The 24,491-nt window shown below is 44.4% G+C and overlaps 1 protein-coding gene across 1 annotated transcript in view; it reads left to right on the top strand.

The window, feature by feature from the left end:
* TRIM66 (tripartite motif containing 66) overlaps positions 1–24,491 on the top strand; it is a 482,967-nt gene that overhangs the window by 162,732 nt on the left and 295,744 nt on the right. Inside the window, exons 4-5 of the mRNA XM_069623711.1 lie at positions 6,023–6,139; positions 10,375–10,489. Of these exons, the coding sequence (XP_069479812.1) occupies positions 6,023–6,139; positions 10,375–10,489 (232 nt within the window). The remainder of the gene's footprint in view (positions 1–6,022; positions 6,140–10,374; positions 10,490–24,491) is intronic.

The raw sequence follows: 24,491 nt of genomic DNA on the forward strand, positions 1-24,491 counted from the left end.
GCCGCAGTTGAAGCCGAACTCAGCAAATTGGAAGACCTCAAAATCATTGAGAAGACATCAGGAGCCACCCCATGGGTCTCCCCCATGGTAGTTACAGCCAAACCCAAACAACCAAATGCAGTCAGCATATGCATTGACATGCGTCTCCCCAATGCAGCGATAGGATGGGGAAGAAATATCACGCCAGCAATAGACAAACTGATCGTAGACCTAACAGGTGCAACTGTCTTCAGCAAGCATGACCTTCGGTCAGGCTACCACCAGATCTGCTTTGCCAAGGAATCACGTTACATTACCACCTTCACATCACACTTGGGCCTTCGACGCTACTGACGCCTCAACTTCGGCATTTCTTCTGCAGCAGAGGTTTTTCAGAACGAGATACGCAGAGTGCTCCAGGACCTGTCAGGAGTGACCAACATCAGCGATGACATCCTGGTCTATGGAAAAACAGAAGTTGAACACACCACCCGGCTAGCAGTGACACTCCAGCGACTAGAGGAATCAAGGCTCACACTCCACGAAGAAAAATGTGAGTTTGCAAAGAAATCACTCTGTTGTTTCGGCTATGTTTCCAATGAGCAGGGTTCCTCCCCAGACCCCTGCAAGGTCAATGACATAAAAAATGCTCAAGCCCCATCCACGGCGTCGGAAATCAGAAGCTTCCTAGGAATGGCCACCTACTGTGGTCGGTTCATTCCCGATCTAGCCACCACCGCAGCCCCCCTATGTGAACTCACAAAAGCGAAAGCTCCATGGCAGTGGGGCGCTGTTCAAGAACAGGCATTACAAAAGATTAAAGACTCCCTTTCAAGTGTTACCACCATGGCGTTTTTCGACATCAACCACACCACGGAATTACTTGTCGACGCCAGCCCGGTAGGCCTATGGGTTGTGCTGACACAGAGGCACAAGGAAGGAACAGTCTACACCATCGCATTCGCAAGCAGAGCACTTACGCAGACAGAAAAAAACGATGCCCATATCGAAAAAGAGGCGTTAGCAATCATCTGGGGGTGCATACACTTTCATGTGTACATTTTAGGACACCCAGCGAAGGTGCTATCTGACCACAAGTCACTCATTCCCATCTTCGGAGGCTCGGCACCACCCCCCCCGGATTGAGTGCTGGCTACTACAAGTACAACAGTTCGACCTAGACGTCCAATACCGGGCAGGCGCTGACAACCCAGCGGACTACCTATCCCGCCACCCAGGCCCAGCCACCATGACTGAACGCGAGGCGCCAAAAATCACAGAGGAACATGTCTGCCAGATAGTCGCATGTGCCAGACCGAAAACCATGACAATGGAGGAAATACAAGCAGAAACAGACAAAGACCCATGCCTGCAATTAACAAAGTCTGCAATCCTGTCAGGAGAATGGAAGACATTCCTGACAGCCATCACTCGAAGGACGGCCCCAGCCCAAGAACTCATACACGCACTTTTTGGAATACGCCATGAGTTATCCATGTCGGTGGACGGCCTAATACTAAAAGGACACAGGATCGTACTACCAATGTCTCTACACGAGAGGGCAATCCAACTAGCGCATGAAGGGTATCAAGGCATTGTAAAAACACAAGCATACCTCAAATCACGCCTATGGCTGCCCCAGATGCAATGAAAAGTCATGGCCCTCGTAGAAACCTGTTCCGCATGCCTGTCCACACGCCAGCCAGGACCGCCAGAGCCCATGGAATGCCCACCCCGAAGCAACCGCAGGTGGGACTCCATCAGCATTGACTTTTGCACGATCACAAACGAAACATACCTGCTAGTAGCGATCGATGAGCACACCAGGTACCTTGAGGTCGAACCTGTTTCCTCCACAGATGCAACGTCTGTCACCACTGCGCTAGAAAAAATGTTTGCGATGCACGGCATCCCGTCAGCGATCCGGAGTGACAACGGACCACCATTTACAAGCAGGGGTTTCAAACGCTTAATGGACGACCTGGGAATACGCCACCATCATGTAACCCCATACTGGCCACAAGCCAATGGAGATGCCAAAAGATTCATTGAGTTCATCAACAAGACTGTAAGAATCACCAGGGACAAAGGTCGCAGGTGGCTCCCAGAGCTCTATAGATTCCTACGCGCTTATCGGCTGATACCCCATTCCTCAACCCATGTCAGTCCAGCGGACATGATGTTCGGCGTCCCCATCCAAGGGAGCCTGCACCTACATCACTCCTGGAGACCGGCCCCAGTCGACCTACAAAGTGTGGAAGCTAGAAGGCGCAGACACAATGCCAAAGAGGACCTGGCCAGAAAGGCAACACCCATTGATCTCCAAATCGGGGACACGGTAATGGTAAAGACCAGGGCCCAGAAAGGGAAGATGTCACTCCCATACGAGTCGGCACCGTGGACAGTCTCACATCGAGAGCACAGCCTCGCGTCAGCCACCCAAGGGCACGAATCAGTGACCACAAATGTCTCACACTTCCAGAAAGTCCCACCGACCCTATGGGAAGAATAAAAAGCAGACAGCAGTCCCGCAGAGGACCAACTACCACAAGCAGGCAGCCCGACAACGAGAGAAAGACTCGCAGAAGAACCAACTCCAGGGCCTCCTGACATAAATGAAGAAGAGAGGGACAGTGCCACACATCAAGCTCCCCACCAAGAACGAGGAGAACACTATGCACTCTGGAAATGCCCCGTGCCATCCACGGGGCTAAAAGGATACGTCCTCAATGGCATATACGTGCGATGGAGAAGCTGAACCAGGAGTCAGCCCATCCCAGCAATAATGTGACTTCGCTCCAGCCGCAATCTCTAGAATATCATTAATGTTTTTACATGTTGAATGTTTATCCAAAGTTGATAAGGGATGTGATGTCCACGTGATCCCGGTCACGTGGACAAGTAAATAAAGGGAAGCGGGAGCCCGCCAAATTGGAGTTCCCGCTCCAGTGCCCCACCAAGCAGTGTCCGTTGCCTCATTCCAGCGCGCGAGCCAGGGCCCGCGTAGAGCCCCTCCTCCAGCCTACCCCGCGGCTGAGAGAAGGCATCACAGTGTCTTAGGTTGCTTTCTGATGGCCAATAGGTGGGCTTGTTGGCTAAGCTCTTTGGGCAATCTATAGGCCAAGCGCTGGAAGGGTCCTTTGCATATGTCCTTTGCATATGTACATTACAATGGTATAAAGAACACAAATATTCACTTCTCTGTAATGTTTTGGCCATGGTGCAGTCTGGTGTCTTCCACTTCTTACCAGTAGCGTAGCCAAGTTTCAAGAAAAGATTGTATTAGTCTGGTTTTTAAACCTTCTCCCCAGCTACACTATCATTTCTTGCATAATGTGAAGCTTGTCCATGGATCACTTCTTTCTCCCATCGAATTTCATCTGTACCTTTGCAGCCTTAAAGATCCAGTAGCCAACTCTGCCTTTAGATTCTTTACACACAGTGATGCTGTACAAAGAGCTTCCTGATGTGATGCTGATACTTCACACTTAAACCTCAAAATAATGAAACTGTGAGTACTTGCTGTGGCATACAATCTAATTATCTCCAGGTCTGGTACAGATGTTAGCCGTAGATTCTTAACTCACAGAGCTTTCTGGCGAGGTTAAAAAAAATATTCCGCTTGTTATAAATAAGCAATTACAATAAAGGACCGTTTGTAAAGGAACACTAGAAAGGAGCAGGTGGAAGCAAGAATTGGAGCGGTGGGTGCATGGCTGCACAAACAAATGGTGACTGGTCTCACCTTTTGCTGAGAATTTGGGGACTGCCCACAAATCTTGCTGGGGATGTGTGAGCTTGCCCTAACTGTTGCTGGGAAGGTGGAGGCTAGCCTAGCATTTTGCTAGGCGTGTAAAGTTTGTCTTAACCTGTTGCTTGAAAAGGGATCCTGGCCTTACCTGTTTCTGGGCATAAAGAGGCTAGGCACACCTCTGCTGGACATGTAGCTAGTGGTTATGCCTGTTTTCAGATATTTAGGTAGTAGATATTTTTAGGCATGTTGAGGCTGGCCATACCTGTTGGTGTGCATGTAGAGGATGGTCAAGTATAATGGGTTGGGCGCATGTCCTGGCTGGTCATGGATAACACTGAAATCCTTGAGTATATATTTCTTAAGTAGAATATTCATTGAGTAATTTTCCTTAAGTAGCATTTCACTCAAAGAGTATTTTTCACATAGTGTTTTATCATAGAGCGCAGGTTTAAGAGTTTTGGGGTGCAGCGTTATGGAGGAAAAGTAACTGGTGAAGGTCAGTGGGCAGCCCTGCTGATAAGGGTTGTACCAATCATTTTTGTAGCCCTAGAAAAGGCACATACCTCCCAATAAAAATATAGAGGGTAAAAATACTTCCAAGAAAAAATATGAAACAACATACATATAGGAGCCTCTCACTCTACACTCACCCACACAGCTATGTTCCTACCACTGGTCCCGGCAGATCAGTGTCACAAGAAGGAGCTCTCTTGTGAATACTCCATGTTCTGAAGAGGATCTTTAAGGTAAGCATGTATATTTGTTTTTTATTAGCATCAATTACTAGGTGAAAATAAGGGGTATCTGTTTTAGAGTTAAAATAAAGTTTGTTTCCAATATTTTGTTCATTATGGTTTTCAGTGGTACATTAAATCTTATCATGTAAACTGGGTTGGATCAATATTCTCCAGTGCCCAGTGGCGGTAATTGGTGCCCAAAGAAAACATGTCATTAGCTGATTAAAATATCAGGTATAGATGTGATTGTGTCCCTTGTCAGGAGACATTTGTATTTGTATTTATTTTATTTATAAAGCGCGGCCAGGCCCGGGGGCATACGGGCGCGTAAGTTAGATCTGGTTACAGTTACATTTGAGTGCAGTAAGCAAAGGTTACGTTATGGTTACAGATAGGTACATACATTAGTATTACAGATACATACATACATGTTGCAATGTTCATGTGGCAGGCAGTGAAGGCTGCCGATAAAATATAGTCTAAAATAAATTATTTTCAATATGTACAGTAGGCAGTCAGTCGTTCAAGGATCTGGGAAGTTTAGGCTGTCATTGTGTCCATGTTGTGAAACCAGCGCTTCGTGTTGCGTTTGAATAGGTTAAAGGAGGGTTCTGATCTAAGGAGCGCGGGCAGTGTGTTCCATAATTTCGATGCTTGTACATGGAAGCTAGTTCCACCCGAGTTATGGAGTTTGAATCTCGGTATGGACATAGTGTTTGCGTGAGCTGCTCTGAGTGGTCTTGATGATGTATGTGGTGTAAATTGGTTGGTGATGTAGGCTGGTGCAAGGTTGGCCCTGGCCTTCTGCATAAGGGCCAAAGTTTTGAGGGATATTCTATGCTCTACTGGGGGCCAGTGTAGATTATGTCTAGTCTCAGTACAATTACGCTGGAAAAGCAGTACTTATTATGCTATGTGTTCAGTGGCACGCCAGTGAGGCCAGTAGCAGTAAGTAATTGATTGTCTGAGGGATGCAGTGTGTGAGTGTCATAATCTGGTCAACACATGCAGCTGACAGATTACTTTTATTTGATTAAGCTGTAACTAACTTAAATTAGTCAGGTACAGTTCTCATTCAAAGCTAACTCTAACCTGCTTCGTTTTAAATATACTTATTCCTTAATGGTGTTATTTGCTCTTCTGTTCCATATCTTGTATCCCCCGACGCAGGGGTGATAGCTATAGTATAAACCCTTTCTCCAAGAAGGAACTACTATATTTCAACCAATCCCAACTCCTGGAGGTGCCTCGCCAAGGCTGAGTCCTTCCCGAAAACCAAGAGAGGACAAATCATGACCTCGTCTACTATAAAAGCAGCTGCAACGGGAAGCAAATTAAGGAGGAAAGTCTCCAGCTTTTCATTAGAGCCATATAACGTTACACCTATAGCCAGGTGCCCAGGTGCCCAAACAACCTTCCCTTTACTGACAGGAATCATACATCATGGCCTCTCAGAATATCATGATTTTCAAATGTTTTATTATTGAAAGCATGTAGTAGCTCACCGCCATCAAAGCATAGCCAATGTGCTGATCCCTAAACTCTATTGTAGGTTTCGCCATCTTGATGAGGCACTACAGAACCAGCGGATTCTCCTCGAGAATATAACATCCCAGGCGGAGGAGAAGAAGCTTGGCATGCAGGCAGCCGCGAAACAGCTGGAGGACAGGTTGGTACATGGGTCTACTGCATGCACTTCCCTTTCCCCGCCGCGCATTGGGCGCAAGCAGGAAAACAGCGTATTCTACGTTGGGGTGGAGAAATGTTATAGATTGAGTGGGGATGCGGCAGAGGGTCCGATGTTGATGACTGCACAGAAGATGTGCATTTAACAAAAGTAGCACACTTCACATACACACTACTTTAATCAAACTGATTTACAACAGTGCACCCCAAACTACATATATGTTTTCATATCAAAAAGTCATAAATGCAACAACTGCATGGCTGGTGGGGAGTAATTCCAGCCCCTACCCTAAATGTATGCAATGGTGTCCAATCTATGGACACCCCTGTCCCCTGCACACCTTTTAACTGGTAAACCAGCTGAATATTTAAATGAATCATCAGAATTGTGAAAAATTCAAAAGAGAAACACTCTTAGTAATTCCTTTGCACATACACAATACTTTGCCATTTACGGTTGCATCATATTTTCTTGAAATGTTGGCAAGAACAGCAAACACTTCCTAAGTACATGACTGCCAGACTTCGCCAAATGGTTAGCGCAAAGCCACAAACTGCCATCGCAACAGATGTATGGCACCTGTAACAATTGTGTAAAGCTCACTTCTGCTGCAAGATGGTGTAATGGTCTGTATTCTGCAGGTGAACAGCTCTGTGGTTCCTATATGCAACTTGTGCTGGGCTATGGATCCTCAAAGCTACTTTGCAGGTTGTTGGTACTCTCCAAAACGTCTGAGATTTTGATTTGATGTGTGGGTGACATGTCAACATTTTCATGTAGAAAATCGGGAGCCCCACCGCCAAAATATAGAGGTATTCCTCCTTGCAATGCAATTATAGGAATAGAAACATTGTTTTGATGGAATTTCTGCCAGGCAAAAGCTTGTAAAGGGAGATAGTGCCACCGTTCAGGTACCAGCACATGACAACGTGCTGGTAAACTGACAAAGGTGTTGTCATTTTACAATGACCCACACACACAGTGCAATGTGGGGGCTAGTCCCCATGTCTGCCTCTCTCACTTCGTTCACCACTATCTACTAGCCCAATCAAACTTTCCTCTTAACTACACCTGTGGCCCAGAGGTTCTCTCTCTCTGCCTGGCACAGTGCCCCCCTAGACTAAGCCCTGCTACACCATGAAGATGGGGCCTGGAGTGGACGCTGGCTGAGGGTTCCATTAAGTCCACGTTGAGGAAATTGAGGTAACTGGAGGAGCACGACTGTGATTGGTTCTTGGCTCTGTGATTTTGAATGCTGTCATAGATTGATAGTCCAAACAAGTAGTTTGCAGATGTAAAAAGGATCTGTCAGACCTGAATACACGCAGCTGAGTAGGCAAATAAGGTGCAAGGTGGAAAAAGAAAAGTATGGTCTTGGAGGCAACATATTAGATTTTTTATAACCGAGCTGCAATTACTTTCTTGCACTGCCTTTGATAACACTGATTACAATTTCAGTTTGGATCATGAATACCTGTTGCTCTCATCTCAACTGCAAGAGAAGGAACGCAGCCTGGTCCCAAGTTTCAGGAGAGTTCCTCTGCTACCAGACCGATGAATTGCCTGAAAATACTACTTCAAGCACTGTGCAACAAAACAGAAGCAAATAGTGTACTCTAATAATGGAATATGCATTGCCAGGTTCTGCGAGTGGCTTAGAATGCCTTATCCACTTCCAAGGTCTCGGCTCGACGACCCTACTTTACCGATTCAGGATCTCCCCAATTAATCTGTATGAGAGAAATCATTAGCCGGTCGATAGCACAGGGAGTAGAGTGCTCGCTTTGGCATCTGTACAAAGCCTGTTGATGCAAGTTCGAATCCCGGCGGGGCCAAACTCAGCCTTACATCCCTCGAGGTCGATAAATGAGCACCACACACCCTGGGTAATAATAAGCAGCGCTCAGATACCTGAGGGTTTGTTATGCTAAATTATTATTATAATTGTCTACCTATTGTTTTGGTCACTCTGCAAAACACCCACTATTCAGTGTCCACGAGCCGAGCCCTATGCGCCTCCATCCCCTTAATTCTTCTGCACATCAATGCCTCCTATACGGAAACTGTGACACTGGAGACGTATGAACTGCACAAGCCCAGGAACACCTTGCCCACACGCCTACAAAGGAAGAGGCGCTCCTATGCTGATTCCTCTTCCACTCACCTGCTGGGCGTATGGCTTAATTAACAAGCACCCATGACCACAGGAAACATATAATCACAGCACATGATCAATACATTATATATGCCACCAAATGAAGACAACTCTTACATTGTAGTGAGTTACATTTGGGGGTGGGGCAGAGCGAGATCCAGAGCAAAGGCTGCACAAAGTCCAGTGAAGAAGAGGGGAATTCAAATGATCCTTACATCTTCCCTTGCCTGCTTTTGTGTGTGTACTCACTCTGAACACCATTGGGTATATTAACTTATTTTCTTATCTGTATTCTGATGTTAACCTACCAAAGCACCGCCACCAATGAATGAATTGCCAGCAGCGGCTGCCCATTTTCAAGAATGTTCTGGAAACCGTGCCTTGCCAAGATCGCAAGTGTTACGTCACCAATGGACATGCTCCAGTATATCTATGCCTTCTTTACGTTTTACAGCATCACTGTTTAAGTCCTAAAGTAGAAAAAACACAGACACAGAAACGTAACCTAAATCCCCTCCCCTTTCTCTGGTCGTCTACATCCTTGCTACACAGTGGTGACGCAACTGGATCTGAGTATAATGCTTAACAAAAGTTATTTATTTTATTAAGAGATACTGTACGCAGAATATCATTGACTTGATGTGCTCATATCATCATTTAAGCATAAACAAATAGGAGCTACTTTGAAATGAAAGTATCTTTACAGATTTTTATGAATGAAAGACTACAAACTAAATCATACATTCTAACAAATATGGAAAAGAAAGGCATGCAAGACTGTTTGACCTAACTTTGATGATGCATCTTTTGGGCCTTCAATTTGCTGATGGAGGAAGCAGGAGAAAACCACAGAATAAGGTGGTCTACATTTTTAGTGTGTGGTTCGGGGTATGGCTCTAGCGTAGGCTCATGCCCACAGGTTGTACCGTACCATGGGGACACGCCACTCCCAGACCCGCAGACCAATCATGACAACTCTGCTCACAGTGGAACATCAAGCCGGCATGCTCTGCACCATCCTGTCTCAGGAGAAGCCCTTGAAAAGTAATTTGCGGGTCAAATGTGGCAGAGGGGAGAGAGGAGAGGAGAGTTGCAAGATCTCCCGGGGAGTGCTAAAAAAATGAAAACACAGGCATTTCTCTTTGTTTTCTATCTGCTGTGCACCCTCTCTGCACAGCAGAGAGAACATGAGTCTTGTCCACAGACATGGGGAGATCCTCAGGAAGGAGTGCAGATCAGAAGAAGGAGTTTCACCTGTGAAGAGCTCGGCCCACAGATCCAGAAGCAGATACGCTCTTACTGGCGGATCCTCTCAGACAAGAAGAATGAGGCTGATTGTGGTGTTATCAACTGGCCAGTTGGAAGTCAACAGACATCTCCAAACCAATCCAGCGAACAGATGTTGATAAATGTTGAACATCCTGTCCCATGGTCCGCAATACCTTCCCATTGTCAGCAATACCTTCAACTCTCCCTTCGGAAATACCTTCCTACTCAAGCTCTTCGCTCTTCCACCTCCAACACTCTCAGGGTCAGTCGCTTCTCCAACCAACAAGTTGGAGGTAGATCTCTTTCTTCAGCTGGGGCCTAGCTCTGGAGCAGCTTCCCTGCCTCTCTGAAACTTGAGGAGAACCATCTGATTCCGGGCCCAGATCCTTGCCCACCCAGCCGCATACCTGCACTGCCTCTTGGCAACCTTTGCACTTGGGTCAGTACCTGCAGCCCTACAGTCCCCTTCCTGCACTTATTCTTGCACTTACCACCTGCTGGCCGCACTACCTGTTGTTGTTTTTATCTCGTGTTCAGCACTTTCAATTCCTCCCCTGCCCCTTGCACTCTCGCCCTCACCTCTCCACAGCACTCGTGCGTTTTCAATGTCACTGGGCCTAGTAAGATCGTTGTTTTGTCCTCCCTTGTTCCCCTCCCTTACCTCGTCACTCTCTGAAACACTTGTGCATGGGCGCAATATAAATAAAATATCATATCATATCATTGAAGATATTCACGTTCTCAGGTATAGTCAGAAGTTATTTTCACCCTCTCCTTCTCTATTCTTGTACAGACTGTTTGAGGTCAAGCACACGCACAGAAAAGTGGAGAACCAGATCAAAATGGCAAAGATGGTGCTCATAAATGAATTGAATAAGCGAACAAATGCCCTCTTGGAGCAGCTTGAGGTAAGGATGCAGGACCTTTACGGGAGGGGTCAATGAGAAAGACCTATGGTCATTGTATTCAGTATCAAAATCTGTCTGTGTTAAGTTGTTTCATTCTAAAATGTCTTGGCAACCCAACTTCCTTTTTGACTACCCAGCATTAATAATTTGCAAGGGATGGCCAAAGAGTAGGAAGTGCACCCAATTGAGATCCGCAGATACATGGCCCATTCAGGAAGCATCCATTTTCTTTCGGAGTGCTCCTTGGCTCCAGGCACACCATAGTAAATTGGTGTGGATTAAAACAAAGGAGTAGGATGCGAAACTTAGACACCCAGAGTCAAACATGCACACACAAGTTTGTATCATTCATTGTGATATACTATTGTAACTACTTGAGGGCCACACTTCCGTGCAATCATTTGCAAGTAGTGTAAAAAGTGTACAAATATGCGAAATTGCTTTCACACTAATTCTTTACACTTAGTTGTGCAAACTATTGATTGGTTTGCCAACATAAACGGCATTCCTGGTGTGTGATAGACATCCTATCAAACTCTTTGGAATTTTGAAGGGAAACATTTCGCATTGAATGCTGGACCATCATTTCTTTCCATAAGACATTATCTGGGTTGTGTAATGCTTTCTAGAGCATGGCAGTGCTAATTGATCTCAATTCAAGTATTTTAAAATGATTGAGTGGTGTGTTAGTATGCTCGTGCCTTGGCAAGGCACACGGCAAAGATTAAAAGGACACATTGTACACATGTATACATATGCTGCAAACTCTTAACAGGAAAATTGCACCCATCAGCCCTGGCAAAACCCAATTTTGATGGTCATGTGGATCTGCTTTACGTGCCCTCCTGTGTGTAACGGGCAGTCACGATCCCCCGGTCTACGCAGCAGTGAGGTATTAGTGGGGCAGGTGGACATGGAAATAGGGGCAGCCCGCCCGTGTGCACTACTTATTAAACAATAGTTAGGTGAATCTACTAAGAGAGTGAATTGACAACACCCTCGTCAAGGCTGCATTTCACCATTGTAAAACATATGTATAACTGTCATTGTGGCTTGTCTATCTCAGAGGTGTGTACAAATAAGGATATTTAGATGTTTGTCTCTAAGGCACTAGTACTGGGGCGTCACGTGAAGTCTCTAAGGCACTAGTACTGGGACGTCACGTGAAGATAACCATCACTCACTGCCTGGCCTGGAGGCCTGGCCAAACTCCACCTATAAGTAATGTGCTGTGCAATTGCACTTTACCAGTTGAAAAACCACACAAATAACACTCCGTGGTTAGAATATCAGGCACTGGGTGTGCTAAGAGGTGTTGATGCTCATCCATCAACCTACGGTCTCACCCACCAGAGGGGGCGGCACAACAGTTTCTGCTTGTTTGGCCCAGACCTCGCTGTGCATTTTCTATTAGGATAAAAACATTCTGACTGAAAATTAGAGTTGACCATCATCCCTCTTTACAATGCCCCCCCACCCCCGAGTCAAGCACCAGGTTTAGCTATTGGTGACGCCAGCCCTGAGTGCATAGAGCCAAAGTCCAGCAGTTTTTGAAAATTGCAATGCTAGGAAGAGCCCTTTCTATCGGTGCAACAGCATGGAGTCTGGAATAGCCAAGAGGGCAACGACAGGCTCCGAAGGGAGCTCTGGGGGGTGAGCCCCCACCTCTATATCTCAATCAGTGGGCTAAGCATGTAAACCAGCCATGACCTGTAAGGGAGGGATCATTACATTAAGACTGTGCGTAAACCCGTGCAGCCTCATCCTGGAAGTGATGTTCGATCATTTCCCATCCCCGGCATCACAGAGGTAGTGCTCTCACTGCACGGGTCTACAGTCATCTCAAAGCTGGGCATCTGGTCTGGTGATGCCGCACCCGACTGCAAATCATGTAGTGCCTTTATGACACCATTCTGGGTTTTTCACAATATCTGCATGCCATTTGGACTTTGCTTGTATCAGGCCTCCAATGACTGATGGCCCTGACCTTGAAAGGAATAAAGAAAGTCAAATATTTCCACAATGACATCTTCGTTCATGATACAGGTGAGAAACACCACAATAAACCCCTATAACTGGAAAAGCTGGAGGCGTGATGGTTCTACCTGCGAAGACAAATGTACATTTCTCCACCCAAGGCTGGGCTTTCTGGTTATTCCCTCAGGAACCCTAATATTCGTGAAAGACTATGGGCCTCATTACACGGTAGGCGGTGAGGCATGGCGCTATTAGCGCCTCGGCTCATGCCGGTAAAATACCGGCACCCCCTTGGCGGAAAGGGGATTTACCACCCCATTCCAAGGTTGGAGGGGCGGTAAATCCCCCTTCTGCCATTGCCCTTCCCCATTCCCATTTCTGCCCCATAGGGCTCTATGGGAATGGGGAAGGCGCTAATTACGGCACCGCAATTTTGCGGTGCCGTAATTAGCACCGAGGTCCCTTAGCGGGTTGGATTTTAACGCCTGCAAAAAGCAGGCGTTAAATCCCCCAACCCGCAAAGGGACCTCGTAGTAAGGCGGTAAGGATTTACCGGTACCGGTATTTTACCGGTACCGGTAAATCCCTACCGCCATCCGTGTAATGAGGCCCTATGTTTTGCAATATGGAGTGCTGAAGAAGAATGTCTCATTTTCAATTAGAGCAAGGATGTGTTTACCATGGTCAAGACTGCCATTGTATCTGCACCACATCTACGCCTCTTGAGCATGGAGTGGAAGACTGTGGTCTGTTGAGTATTTTATATTTTTGGCTAGTGGTGTACTCAGACGTGGCACACTGATCTAATACTCCCTTGTATACAATCCCATCGCATAATTCATTGCAAAAAACAGACAGTGAGGTATTCAAAAATCAACTTTTACTTAAAAGAAGAGCTCAGTTTCAGACAACTGGGTCTCCGGCTTTACCCCGGAGCCCACCACAATATGGTATGTTATACAAAACACTGTCTATATAAAAATCACTACTTTAACTTCATAATGGCATCCACTTGTAATCATGCAGTCTTCCTCTATAATACAGAACTTAACTTACGATCTGTCAATATGAGGTAAATGCATGCATTTGGAAGACTTCACATCAGTTTTCAAAATATTAGTTTTTCGCCAGCAATACAGACAAGAATGGTACTTGAGAAAAATCACATCAGTTACATTCAAATATACCTATATTAGTTTTGTAGTGGCCACTTGACCTCTAGACAATGGGCCTCACTACAATTATGCTGGTCCAGAAACAAAGGTGCCAGTAAGCTTACCAGCACTGTTGTTTCCAGATCGGCATACTACAGGTCTGCCTGCCGTAGCTGCCATTCCTGACAAGTCTGGCCCTTCCGGGCACAGCGACCACGGTAGACAGGCTGTCACGGAAGCACCGGCACCATTAGCAAGGGTGCCAGTGCTTCCGTGGTCCCCACTCCCATAGAGTCCTATTGGACTCTATGGGAATGGGGACTTACAATTTACCGGTGCCTGACTTTCTGGGCTTCCAGGGTTGTAATCTCCCAATGGCACTGGGAAATCAGGCACCAGTAACAAGGCAGCAACCCACCGATAGCACTGGCAAGGTTAGTGCTGGACACGTAATGAAACCCAACGACTGGCTAGCATGGGGTTATGTGTGAAGCCATGCACATTCCAAAAAGTGACTTGTTTGCATTGGCTCATGTAGTTCGAATTCGCAGATAATGTGTTCGGGAATCTATAATTTCTGTTCTGAACCAACATATATATTTTGTTCTCTAGAAGACATGGGTACAGTTTTCACTTATCTTGCCTGTGTGACTTCAGCTAAACATGAGTGTGTGATTTGCAATCTATACATGTTAGTGTATGTTTGTTTGCATATGTGTGTGTATGTGTGTGTTTCAAGCCACTAGGATGCACATCTTTCAATCTATGTGGGCCTGCCCAACATCAACACATCTGTGTGTGAGGTTTTTACTAAACATGGATATATTCCATGTACTTTGTATAATTGTACTACTATAAATGGGTCTACCTGCACAAATAGAAAGGGCTCTTCCTAGCACTGCTATTCTCTAGTAACAGATCCGTAGATGCAGACCCCCTTCATTCCCACATTACACCTGACTCTGCCTATGCATTGAAAGAAAAGGGAATGCAGAGGATTTGCACTTTGTAAGTTCTCAAGGAATAGTTGTAATTCTTTCAGCATGCATTTTGGGGCACAACCAACCAATCTACAGTATGGCTCTCCCTGGCTGCATAAAAAGCATGATATCTCTCTAGGTAATAGTATGTTGCAACAATATCATGGCCCAAAGGACTCTCCACCATTTCGAACCACTACCTATTTTCACAAATAATGCTTAAATGTTCAATGGCATCCCACTTTAAAGTATATATATATATATATATATATATATATATATATATATATATATATATATATATATATACATATATATAATATATATATATATATATATATATATATATATATATATATATATATATATATATATATGGAACATAGAACATTTGCATATTAGTCCCTGTTTTCAAATTGCACCTCCCTGCATCTGCAGTTGTTTTATCTTCCCAGATTATATCCTAATCAAATTGGACAATTTTGGAATTGGGGTGCATTTACATTTCTAGATGTAACTTCTGGTTTTGGGAGAACCAGCAGAGAACCCAGTCAGCCAGGCATCATTCCTTAAGAAAGCCCTTATTTCAGGTGGACTCTTTGGAACTCAATCCCCCAAGTGCCAACTGGTCTTCCTTCTATGGGCTGTTTTCCTCTCTGCCTGGGTCAATGGGCAGATCTGCCCTCAGGGTAGAGTTAGTCCTTCTGCTCTCCAATCTCCAGTGTGTTCCCCTTCTGACTCTTCCTCACCCTTTATTCCATCATTCTTCCTCTGCCCTATGGGTATGCTATTATATTTCCCTCTAAGCCCACCCCTCGCTTGTCAGAGGTGTGGTTTTCCAGCTACCTGACTGGGAGGGAGTTTGCTCTTCTTGAATATATGCTAATTCCGTTGTTATACTCTAATTTCTGATTTTATATGCAACTGTCCAAATTTAAAGTTAATCAGAGCTATCATGGTGATTCACCGATAAATTTTGTGATTGCATGTTTAATGTGAGATTTTGTTCATGCAAATACATTTGGATTTTCTATCATACTATTGCAGCTATTCTCCACTGGAGGGCAGAGATACCCTACCTAAATATTCCCTTTGTTGCCACTATTCAAAGTAAATTCTCTTGGTGGGCAGATTCTCAATGATCTTTCACCTTAACTAATCCAAGTGTGAGAAACCAGAAGGTGGATCACCCATTAGTCCCCGGGGATCTGTCATCCAGGTGGCCAGGACACAGCCATTGCTTTTGGATCCAGTTCCTGAGGGTGGACCAATGTGAGAGTATCATCTGGCTGAGGGGTCTTTGGGGAGTGAGAGTGGGACACTAGATGGTGAGACTTGGTATCCCCTTCCATGTAACATCTTTACCCCATCCTACTATGTAGGACATTTAGGAACTCTACCCACCTTTTACAACACAAACACTTTCACATGGACAACCTGCTATGAGAGAAAACAGACTAACACCCGAGCAGTACACCTGATGTCTCCCAAAACAATGTTCAGGCAATGACAGACCATCACACACACCTTACCTCCAGTAAGCTTCCCCAAATGGATAAAAGGCAGAGCACTGTAAAGACTGGATGGGGTATCTGTACTCATGCCCTCTATATGACAGAGTAGAAGCACAGAGTACCCCAGTCTAGATTCTCTATATGGTAGTATGGATGAGCAGCCAAGGCTTAAGCTTTCAGGAGGTGATACAGGCTGGTTCTTAAGTACAGTGTAGTCCCCAAGCCCCCACAAAGGAATTTCCACACACTATGTTGTGTGCTAACACAGTTCTTTAAATGAAAATAAGGTTCAAGATATATACATCAATTAAAAACACACTTTGTACTCTGGCAATTCTAATATGGCAAATATATACAATGCCTATGTGGTAGCACACTTGGCTATTGATTCCTTACAAATGCATCCACTGCTGACAGTTATAAGGGTATACAAATCATGCAGCAATGTTTAATAGCATAGATCATAAGAAGGAAGGCAAGTTGGGTTAAACAATGGCAGAATGGCTCTTTAGCTACCAAGACACAATTCTGGGTGAGGATCCCCCACCTGGGCAACCTGTAATAAAGAGTATTAACAAGCCAAATCCATTAATGTTTAAATAGTCTTGTTTCCTAGTCACAATGTTCAAATACCCCAATGTACCTGAGTTCGAACTGTTTCTTCGATGGTTCGTCAATGGATCCCTCGAGGGTGGACTCTTTTTAAAGCAGAAGCCACAGGGCATCGAGACTCCTCAAAGAAAGGTGAACACTTGCATCTAGACTACAGCTTCAATCTTCACGGTGGTCTTCGACGATCAATTGTGGAAGTCCTGTGAAGATGGGGCGTGCGGTCCACCTCGATGCAAAGAGTTCAGTGCCACAAAGAAGACTCAGTGATGAGCGTAGGCCCAGCAGCGGGCGTCGGGATAGCTTTGGCGATGGGAACTCGACCACAGGCTGGACTACAGATCTTCACTCCATCAGCCTCTTTGTTGGCTTTATGTGGCGGAAACCCACCAGCAGACTCTCCTCGGTTGTCGACGATACCGACATTCTCTGGCCGGACAAAGCAGTCGACCGGGATGGCAAGGGAGCCCTTCATTCAATGTTCTTAGGCAAGGTGCAGCGATGCAGCTCCAGTCGTTGAGCAGCACAGAGTCAAGCTGTCCCTGCTTCTGGGCAACACGACTTGACTGGCTTCCAGCGGTTACGGAAATCCTATAAATCCTGGCCAATGTCAATTAACGTTGATGGCCTCGATGTCCTGGTGCTTTACTTTTAAGATTCTCGGTGAACCCCTTCTCCGGACGACAACCTTTCGGTACTGGCTTCCAGGGTGCCTCAATGAAGATCAGCTTCTGCACGATGTTCCATTGTAGCTCAGGGAGAGATCTACTAGACAGGTCCTCTGTTGGATCAGTCCTCGACAGACTCAACAGCTTATAGATTTAATTGAAGGAAAGCAGCAGCAATTCATCTTCTTCCAGCTGGGCTTCAAGGATAAGCAGCTTCAAGTTTCAACTTCAGCTTCTGAACAAATTGGGAAGTGAGGGGTCCTAAGAAATACACATCTGTCTCTCATCTCATGCACTCTGCTGACCCAAGCTCAGTCAGCCAACCAGGCAGAAGGACATTCATGCAGGAAGGCAGGCAGAGTATCAGGCTCAAGGGCATTCAGGCTATTCACTTCCACCCAGACACCCATAACAAGGAATGTGGATTGTGGCAAGCACCCAGCCTTTCAAAACATCAAACTTCATTCATGTCAGTTTCAGGCAGGGCTGGCTCATTCATTGTGTCACTCACAGAAGCCAGATACCCATAACATAGAATACATATTGGTCACACACTCTATTCACACAGGTCCCACCCCAAGGGTGTACCCACAACATATAGTCACTGGGAAGGCCCCAGCCGTCTGGCCTGGACTTTGCCACAATACCATATATAGTTCTTCCACCCAACAGCCAGTCAGGGGAAGGGCTTCCCAGGACTTTGGGAAAACAAGGTAGCAGGCAATAGAAAGCAAGAGGCCCCAGGGGCCATCTTGTCTCCTATCAGGAATCCATTGATTCCTATGGCAGGCCCTGGGTATCCCCAATGGAGGATACTCAGAGGTACCTGTCAAATTCAGCATGGAGCTGCCACCAGCCCATACCCTGCTCTGTGGACCACACACAGGTGCCCAAAAACATAAACTCGGGGTACAGGGTTGTACCCCCACCCATGGGGGCCATAAGGGTATCCCAAGGGTCTCTGTTCACCACAACCAAAAAGAGGCAGAGCTGCACTGCCAGGTGTCCCAACAACACAGAACACACATGATAAGGGAGTACAGGACAAGGACATAGAGGCCCTGTCCCTCCAATGCATTTCGAGTATCACAAGCACAAGAGCACACTGTGAGCGAGGCAAAGCAGACAAGGAAACAGCAGTTTCGAGATGGCAGCTGAACAAGAGAGGAAAGATGTCAAAACTGAAGGCGATTGCAAGGAGGGACATTCCCTTGATCTTTTTGACAAGGAAATGTTACTTTCCAGAACCCTTGAGAATAGAAAGCGTAAGACCAGAAACCAGGCTGAAGAATCCTGCTTTGTGTGTCGGAGATACCCAGGGCCCCCCGTGTCAATAAGCAAGGCAGGGAGAAGCAGCAGCCGCCATGGTACCATCCTTGGCTCCAAGAACAAAGCAGCGTCAGTGAAATCAACATAGCCAGTGAGTTGGGGAGACCAATACAAGACCGGTCTGTGATGAAGCCAAGGTTGCAAGCAGCAACTTTGTATGGCGAACGGTGGAATCAACATCGTTAAAACGTGTGTGATAAGAGACACAAGTAAAGTTGAACTAGTGATCAGTGATGGAACTTTATAAGCAAGATACAATACCTTTGACAGAGTGGTACGGCTCCGCGTGAGTGCTCAATCGAAGGTCTCTGTAAGGTATGCAGCTGAGAAGTGGCAAAAGTGAAAGTGAGAAAAAGTTTATATCAAGAAGAGAATGAGTAATTGTGAATCGAAGTGGTCCTGTGACAGGTCAAGCAAAATCCTGCGCACAGTCGAAAGTCTTCGATTTTGATGAAGTAGAAGACCAATTGAAGATTTTCTGTCAAAGTGGGTCTGAACCCGGCGCAGGTGAACAGTAAATCACCTGAGAAGTTGTATATGTGAAATCATAAGAAGGAACTTTAATGTTTGTTGTGTTGCATCAGGCCCTCTGAAATAAGAGACTTTGAATGGCAAAGAGACTTTGGCACAGGAGGCCGTGATGTTGAAGTTTTGAACTATATCCTTGTGCTAGAGAAACCAAAGAGGGTGCTAAACTCGAGTGTGCCGCCTTGTCCTGTGCTGAAAACGTGGGGAAGGGAAGCCAACGGCTTGAATATCCTGACATATCATTTCTTGAACACTTTTCTTTTGCATAACATTGTTTCCCACACTATTTGTATTTAGAAGTAAGGATTGGCAGTAGGTGTATTAGTAAAAGCCCTTTTATTTTGACAGAGTAGACTAGGACTGTGTTATTATTATTCGATGGGCGTAGCTTGCTCCCATCTTTAGATTTAGGATTAGATAGGTGCTTTTCAAACCCAATTGAAGTTCAATGAAACACCCTAGAACTGTAATTACTGGTGTCTGTCCTACTGTTTGATGCCTGAAGTACATTTATTGTGCATTTATTATGCTTATCTTGTTTAAAAACCTTCCTTGCATACAAAGGAGGAGCATTTCAGGGTGGCCTAAAAGTCACCTGGCCTCTGTAATAATCTTCTAACAGGTTCCAACCACAATGGAACCCTTGCAGGCTCTTCAGCACACCCTGCAAGTGATAATTTCAGTTTATATACTATTTCAATTCTATTCTTTCATTTCAGCCGCTCTGGGTTTGTTTTCTCAATTTTTGCAATGCTGACCTTACTTTTCAATATACATGACACAGTAAAACAAAACTCAATAGTATTTTCAATCCAATTCTTAAATTTGAACACAATATAGTTTTAAATGAATTAATAGCATGGCACAATAAAGGAGCACATAACATATGGTTTCTCTCATTTAAACTAAGAATACAACTTTACTGTAAGGACGTCATCTTTACACATAATATCTGCGTTATAAGGACATGCAAAGAAATCCAATCATTGAAGACTTTAATTCCACAATTTACTGTATTCCCAGAAAAATAAATACTTCCGCCCTGAGGCTGTATTTAAAATGTAGCATAGTTCAGTCTTTTAAATAAAGGCAGCCACTTTAACGATTGCAGGTTTCTCTGCTTAAAGAGGCACTAGCCCTCGTATCTACTTACTATTTTGTTCTACCATCAAAATGCATAATATCCTGTGTTTGATATTTTGGGTTTAGGAATTCACACATGACTGAAAGAAAATATGTAATAGCATTCTTCTTTGGACATGATAATGAGCAATCATGCAGTCTGACGAGTGACCTTTTAATGGTGACAGTAAGCAAGCAGTAGGAACCTCCAGTAAATGCCAGAATCGATGCATATTATTTCTCGTGCTCTTGCCAGGAACACCTTTCTCATTTTATTTTATTGTTACCCTAATTTTGTATATCTTTTCATAACTAAATTTCCTGTGTAAACACTTAATTCCCAAAATGTCATCAGCATGATAAAATGGTTGCAACAACTCTCACTCCATTGGTATCTAAGGGACCAATTGGTTCTAAATTTTAGACGAGGAGGGGTTGAGAGGGACGACTAGTGCACAGACATCCTTAGGCTAATGTGAAAACATGTGGCATAATGCATAGGGAATATTGTAGTATTTAAATAAATGTAATAATACATGACCTGATTTCTTACTAAATTGTTTTGAATATGTAAAAAAGTGTGGGGAAGTGACCATATTAAGGCTGTTCATTTTGTTTTTACTAATGGAGAAGTGCACGATACTTCTGAAACAATAGACCCTTATTTAAAACAACATTCTTTACTATCTTCATTGAAATCATTTGTATCTCATGTTGCAGTTCTGGCAACAACTTAGTTAACCTACTTTTCATGTTGGATCCAAAGTCTTGATAACTTTATTTTCCTTTGTCAAGGTCAACTCTGACAGTTTGGAGCTATCTCATAATGCAATTGCTTGGCCATGATAGAAAAATACAGAGGTTTATAAATGTCATCCTACGACTACAGCATGTTTAGAAGTGCCTTAGCATTTTTTGGGGGAAATTTGAGACCTTGAATTCTGTAGAGATACTTGTTTGGAGGGCAACATAAAGCCAGTGGGTCCAATTCACAAAGATCTGTGGGTACAGAGATGCAATAACCCTTTGCCATCACACCTGTGTACCCACAAATCACAATGTGCATGTCCCTGATCCAAAAAGGCGCATTGTGCGTTGGAGGAGCATGCCCAACGCCCTGCAGCCAGCCTCTTCAATACAGCCTTTCCAGGTATGCTCAAGCGAGAGGGATACTCAAGACACTTAATGTTACCCCACCAGAAAACTCATTCGACATGCCGCATAAATGTGTGTAAAATTGTAACCAATATTTGATACATAGAAGTTTGCGCATTTGTGTATATGAAGAGAAATTTGGAAAAGGTAGACATCTTAATAAATGTTAGCCAAATTATAGGATGTGTTATGCTCTCTTTGCACATTTGTATACTATTTTGTAAATGTTAACATTGCATAACTTCAATGATCGAACAGTATTTTTTTTTCCTCCAGGTTGTACATTTATGTATTTGTTGTACTGTGAGAATCTAAAACAGGGGTCTGCAACCTGTGGCTCTCAGGATTTCTGGACTAGGGCTTCCATTATCTCTTGCCTTCAACTATGCTGGCCATGGCTGATGGTAATTCTAGTCCAAAACTTCTCTGGAGCCGAAGGTTGCAGACCCCATGAACAGTATAACTACCTAAAGCATGCAGCATTATTTCTTTGACACAAACCATGTAACAGCACTTCTGACAGAATGGAAAGTAGAGCGGTCTATCATCAGCAGTGACCGTTACACCAATTCAGGTAAAACGAAACTAAAAAGGACAATTGTAACTTCATACAAAAATAGAGGCAAACATAATTTGTATGTACAATCACTAGCAACTCTACATCTGCAGAAAAGTATACCAGAGAGTATCTGACAAAATAAGAAACTACCATACACACCAGTCCACCGAAATAATCAATGTGTTAGTACTGTGAGGTTTTGGATTCCACATAAATATAATTTCCAGGATTTTCTACAGCTTCTGATGAGCCATTCTTTATTTAATGCTGAAAACCCAAAACTTAATATGTACATATGCACCCCTAGTTTAATCGTGCAGTGGAAAGTACATATGGCCTGGAATCAACACTCAAGCAAAAACACTTGTGAGAGATGTACACTATTGCATTCACCTCAAAGGCCTTGTATTAAAGGTAACATCACCATACATAATAGATAAAGTAATGTTTGATTACTCGTGCAGACTGGCTGATATCAGGAGGTACTTTTGGGGCAGAAATCTCAATCAATGGACTTCCCTTAGTGAACCTCTTAGGCCCAAGACCTAGGTGTAACCCAGTGGCCAGGTTAGCTCAATTAGCATCCAAGATGGAAGAGATGAACTTCATTGTTAAACACATATCTTGTGCCAACTCAAACATTCTGACTTCCTATTTTGGCTGCCCCTCAAAAAACCGGGATTATCACTTATTTGGAATGTTGTGAGAAAAATAGTATGGTAGTATAGATAAGTGATATGAACATACAAACAAATGGAATGGTGAATGCAAAAGAGAGGAGAGACAAATGCGCAAAGGGGTGACACACACAGAAGTAAAAACAATATTTTGTGTAGAATTGGTGACCTGATAAGAAGAACCCACCACTTGTATTGCAAAGGTGCAAAAAACGCTGCACAGAAATTACACTACAAAAAGGTGCACATGAAAGAAATGAAGTATTTGTCCCCATGCAGGTGAAAGACCCAAACCCATTTGCCTCGGGCATGAGGAAAACACAGGAATGACCTTGATGATATAAGGATAGTGAGAGAACACAACTGTGGACAAACAATGGGCCCTGGCATAGAAAGGCAAATTGGGACTTGCCAAGTGTGCCACAATAGCGGTAAAAGATTGACCTCAAGACCTGTACCTGTAAAGACAAGAGAATCAGAGCCCAAGTCCTGGAGAAACTGAAGCATTGACTTCATGTGACTTTCTTGAAAGCGTTCTGCATTTGATTACAATCTTCTTCATCACTTTGCTAGGCTCCAATGAAATTCCAGACAAGCTCAAATGTCCCATTTCTGGACAGAATCTTGTCACAGGACAACTTTGGGATGTCATTGAACATCACTGCTGCCTTGAACCAGATTATCCTCTTTTCACCCAAGATCTGTCTACTGCTAAGACTCGCTGGATCACTCTATCATACTGCAGTCATAAGCATCAGTGTTCAGGTTATACAGCCATGTCAGAAATGAATTTTGTACAACTGGTAGATAAACCCACCCACTCAAAAGGAAGAACCCTAGACTGGCTTCTCACTCTTAACTCTCTAGTCACTATTGACTCCATCCTCCCAGTCAATTGGTCAGATCATTATGTAATCAATTTCACTATAGACAACGCCAGTACAGAGCACATCACCCCTAAAAAACCAGAAACATTTGAAACTAGAAATATCAAAAAGCTCTCCTCCGACAAACTCACCCCAGCACTGAGTGCTGCCTTTGCCCATACGGCTCTAGGCACCAACAACCCCTCCTATCTAGCTGACCAATACCAACAAGGCCTTACCCAAACCATCAACCTACTTGCTCCCATCACCACTAAAATCTGTAGACCTGATAAACACTCCTCCTTTTGGTTCAATGAGGAGCTTGTAACCTTAAGACGCACAAAAAGATCACTTGAACACCTCCATAAGAAAAACAACACCCCAGAATCGGCATCAGCCTTCGCTGAAGCCAACAAAACCTATAAATCAGCAATAATCACCCAAAAAGCCAATGCCCTCAACCTCCCCATTACGAATGCGGCCTCAGATAGTAAAGAACTCTTTATTATCCTTAGAGAACTCGAAAGCCCTTGTCAAACTTCAGCACCCTCAAACGCTAGCAAAGACTGGTGCACCACTATTCAAAACGCACTCTCATCTAAAATCCTCCTACTACAAAACAAAATTGATAGCAAAAAAACACTCCTAGCTGACAAATCTCTACCCACTATATCAATGACCACATCAAATGTCACCACTGGCCCCCATTTCAATTCACTCCAGTGACTAACAAAGAGGTATTCAACACCATAATGAAACTCAAGGCTTCCAACTGCAAGGAAGACCAATTCCCCGCCCATCTAGTGAAACTATGCGCCCCCACTCTCACACCTATCATCACTGAATTCATCAACGCCTCTTTTC

This window comes from Ambystoma mexicanum, chromosome 11, assembly GCF_040938575.1.
Source record: "Ambystoma mexicanum isolate Mex_15411 chromosome 11, UKY_AmexF1_1, whole genome shotgun sequence".
NCBI classification, from domain to species: domain Eukaryota; kingdom Metazoa; phylum Chordata; class Amphibia; order Caudata; family Ambystomatidae; genus Ambystoma; species Ambystoma mexicanum.